Here is a 3,056-nt window from a genome sequence, read left to right as displayed (position 1 = left end):
CAAGATATGCAGCGCGCCCGACCCGCCGCGGCCCGACAGCGGCCCTGGGGCAGCGGCGGACGACACCATAGACCCCACGGGTCTCAGCGCCTGCGACAGGCGCCATGTGGATAACCTGTACATCGACATGTGGGTTGCAGCGCGCACATGGGGCGGCATGCGCATGCGCAGGCTCCGGCCAGCCAGCCAGGGCGCCACGCCGGCCTGGGCCTGCGCCAGCGGCGGGGCCGCGGGCAGGCAGCGAGGCGGCGGACAGACGGCAGTTGGAGCGCTCTAAAACCACTTGATCGTCAACCCTGCATCTCGATCTTGGCTCCTGATCAACTTTCAAGCTAGCTCGTACCTTGCCACTGGCGCTTGCACGCTCTCGACAGACTCTTCTCCTCTGCGCCTGCGGGCGCCACCCGCACCCCTCGTTGCCGGTACATCACCCAAACCCACCCGCACCCTCCTAGCCCATCCCCACACGTCCTCACCGCCCGTACCATCCTCCCCTGCAACCTCCCCTTTTGAAAACCAAACCAGGAACCACATCATCCATTCCTGCGCCCATGCCAGCGTGGCTAAGGACAGGGTCAACCTCTCACACGCAGAGATTTTCGAGGGTGCGGCCGCGCGGCTGCGGCGCGAGGCAATCCGGCAGTGCACAATCCGAGAGTGCCGCCCCGCCTGATCTCATCCGAGGGCGTGGCGACGGCCTGCAGCTGCGGCCAATTGTGCGGCACGCAGGCGTGCGCAGCGCCGCATCACTGCTGCTCGGGCTTGTGGGGCTTGTGAGGGCGATTTCCAATGATTTATTCGCATGGAATGTTATTTACTGCCCCAATCACATGGCACCTGAAAACTCCCCTCCGTAGGCATGGGCGCCTACCTGGATCTGCTGCTGGATGTGGTGGGGCCCAAGAAGCTGGTGGGCAGCTGCTGGCCATGGGGCCGGTGTGGGGGGCCTGCAGGGGAGAGGAAGGCTGGTGCGCTAATGCTGCACTGCACATTTCTTGCTGCCTACCTGAGTGCAGGGGTGATGAGCCACCTCCCTATGGAGGTGGCCATAGGGAGATGGCTCATCACCTCCATAGGGAGGTGATGGTTCCAGGCCGCCTCGAAACATCACAACCGTCTCCCTATGATAAACCACTGCAATTTGCGTGCTCAACCTGTGGGAGCCAGGTCCTGGTGGCGGTCGACGGCGTCGCCCCGCGCGCGAAGATGAACCAGCAGCGCACGCGGCGCTTCCTCGCGGCCTACGTTTCCGGCATCACGGAAAAAGTCGGTGAGCGGGGGCCCCGCGTTTACACCCTCGTACACGCAGGCGCAGGCGCACGTACGAATTGTTGATGTTCGTGAGGTCGGCAGCGCTTGGCATCCCGGGGGGACTATGTGCGGCTCTGCGCAGGATGGAAAGCTGGAATGCCCGGGAGGGGCCCTCGGGGCGTGTGCGTTGCTGGGCCGTTTGGGAGTCGGGGGCAGCGGTCAAAGGGTTGGAATGCGGGAACCAACCCTGCCCAAAGGACGGCTTCCCTGCGCCGGCGCGCGCCTGTGCTGGCCGTTGTCCCCCCTGCGAATGGCCGCGGCGCGCATCCTTCGCCACCTCATTTGGATGGCTCCAGGAGCGGGCGACCGCGGGATCTTGTAGCAATCCTAATCCTAATCCATTTGCGTCCCTGCCGCCACGACCCCAGACAAGGAGGTGCGGCGAGAGATGCAGTCAGAGGCGGGGGGGACCCTGCACCTGCCAGACTCCAAAAAGTTCGACTCCAACATCATCACGCCGGTGGGGGCCCGGGCGATGACGCCGCTGCCGCCGCCGCCGCCGCCGCCGCCGCTGCTGCTGCTGCTGCTGCTGCTGCTGCTGCTGCTGCCGTCGCAGCCGCCTGTCCCGGCCGGCGTCAGCTCGCAGTTTCGCGCCCTTGCCCGCCCCCGCGCGGCGCCTTTTGGGGAGGGGCGGGCAGGGTTCGCAAGGGGGCGGCTGGAGCGCCTATTCACACGCGCACACACAAATACAGAGGCACACACACTCACACACACACACACATAAGCATTTGCTTCCGCATGCAAATGCGCCGCAGGGCACTCTCTTCATGGAGTCTGTGGCCACGTGGCTGCGCAACTGGGCGCGACGCAAGATCGAGGCCAGCCCGCGATATGCGGGCGTGAAGGTGAGGCGGCGCAGCTGCGCGGCATCGTGCGGGCACAGCGGACGCGATGCTGGCTGAGAGGCCCAGATGACATCAGCGGGCGTCAGCACGGGCGGAGGCGCGTGCGTTTGCACGCCTCTGCAGTGCAGCGGCGCCGCACGGTGCGCGGCGTGTCGCATGGCTTCACGATCATGCGCTCATACCTGCCGTCCCACTCCCGTGGCTGCTCCCGCCCAGTTCATCGTGTCTGACGCGTCAGAGCCCGGGGAGGGCGAGCACAAGTGAGCTTCAAGCAGCAGCCAGAGCCGCAGCGCCGCCCCCCAGCCCCCTCGCTGCCGGCACGGCTGCATGCTCCGCCGACGAACTGTGGTTTGAACGACCCGCCGCCGCTGGCCCTCTTTTTCTCCCGCTGGCCAACCCCGCGTGCATTGCATTCTGTGCCTCGCCTTCTGCTGCAGCCCGCGCCCACCCCCCTTTCTTGCGGTCATCCCCTCCCCTCCTAGCTCGTCCCTTGCGCCCCCCAAAAACCCTCAGAACCCGGACCCCACCGCAGGATCATGAAGTTTCTCCGCGTCCTTCGCACAGCCCCCGGCTACGACCCCAACACATCACGTGAGAGCAGGAGCCCCAGGGCCCTCCAGGCGGGGACTGCCCGCCCTGGTGTTCTAGACAAGGGGCCCGCCTTCACCTGCATTCTTGCACCTGATGTCACCTCGGTGTCTGCTGGACACTTTGGTTTACCTGGCCGATGCAACAGCTGTCGCCACGCAGCCACCCCGCCGCAGCACGCGGCTGCCCGCGGCCCGACCATCCTCCCTCCAAGCGGCCCCTCCCATGTCACAACGCGCTGCTCGGCCCACCTTGCGCCCCGCGGCCCCAAGCGCTTCACAGCCTTCCCCCCCCTCCCAGGCCCCCTTATCC

The 3,056-nt window shown here is 66.4% G+C and overlaps 1 protein-coding gene across 1 annotated transcript; it reads left to right on the top strand.

The window, feature by feature from the left end:
- Positions 1 to 859: 859 nt before the first annotated feature.
- Positions 860 to 2,420, top strand: MNEG_12411 (5'-3' exoribonuclease 2; the record flags this gene model as incomplete). Its single annotated transcript, XM_014039116.1, has 5 exons — positions 860 to 910; positions 1,168 to 1,270; positions 1,680 to 1,873; positions 2,067 to 2,156; positions 2,373 to 2,420. 5 exons carry the CDS (start codon positions 860 to 862, stop codon positions 2,418 to 2,420), a joined length of 486 nt encoding a protein of 161 aa, XP_013894570.1.
- Positions 2,421 to 3,056: the final 636 nt, after the last annotated feature.

The sequence above is a fragment of the Monoraphidium neglectum genome (genome assembly GCF_000611645.1).
Source record: "Monoraphidium neglectum strain SAG 48.87 unplaced genomic scaffold scaffold03232, whole genome shotgun sequence".
Lineage (NCBI taxonomy): Eukaryota > Viridiplantae > Chlorophyta > Chlorophyceae > Sphaeropleales > Selenastraceae > Monoraphidium > Monoraphidium neglectum.
Note: the sequence above shows the minus strand (reverse complement) of the source record. Positions and strands in the feature narration are given on the sequence as shown.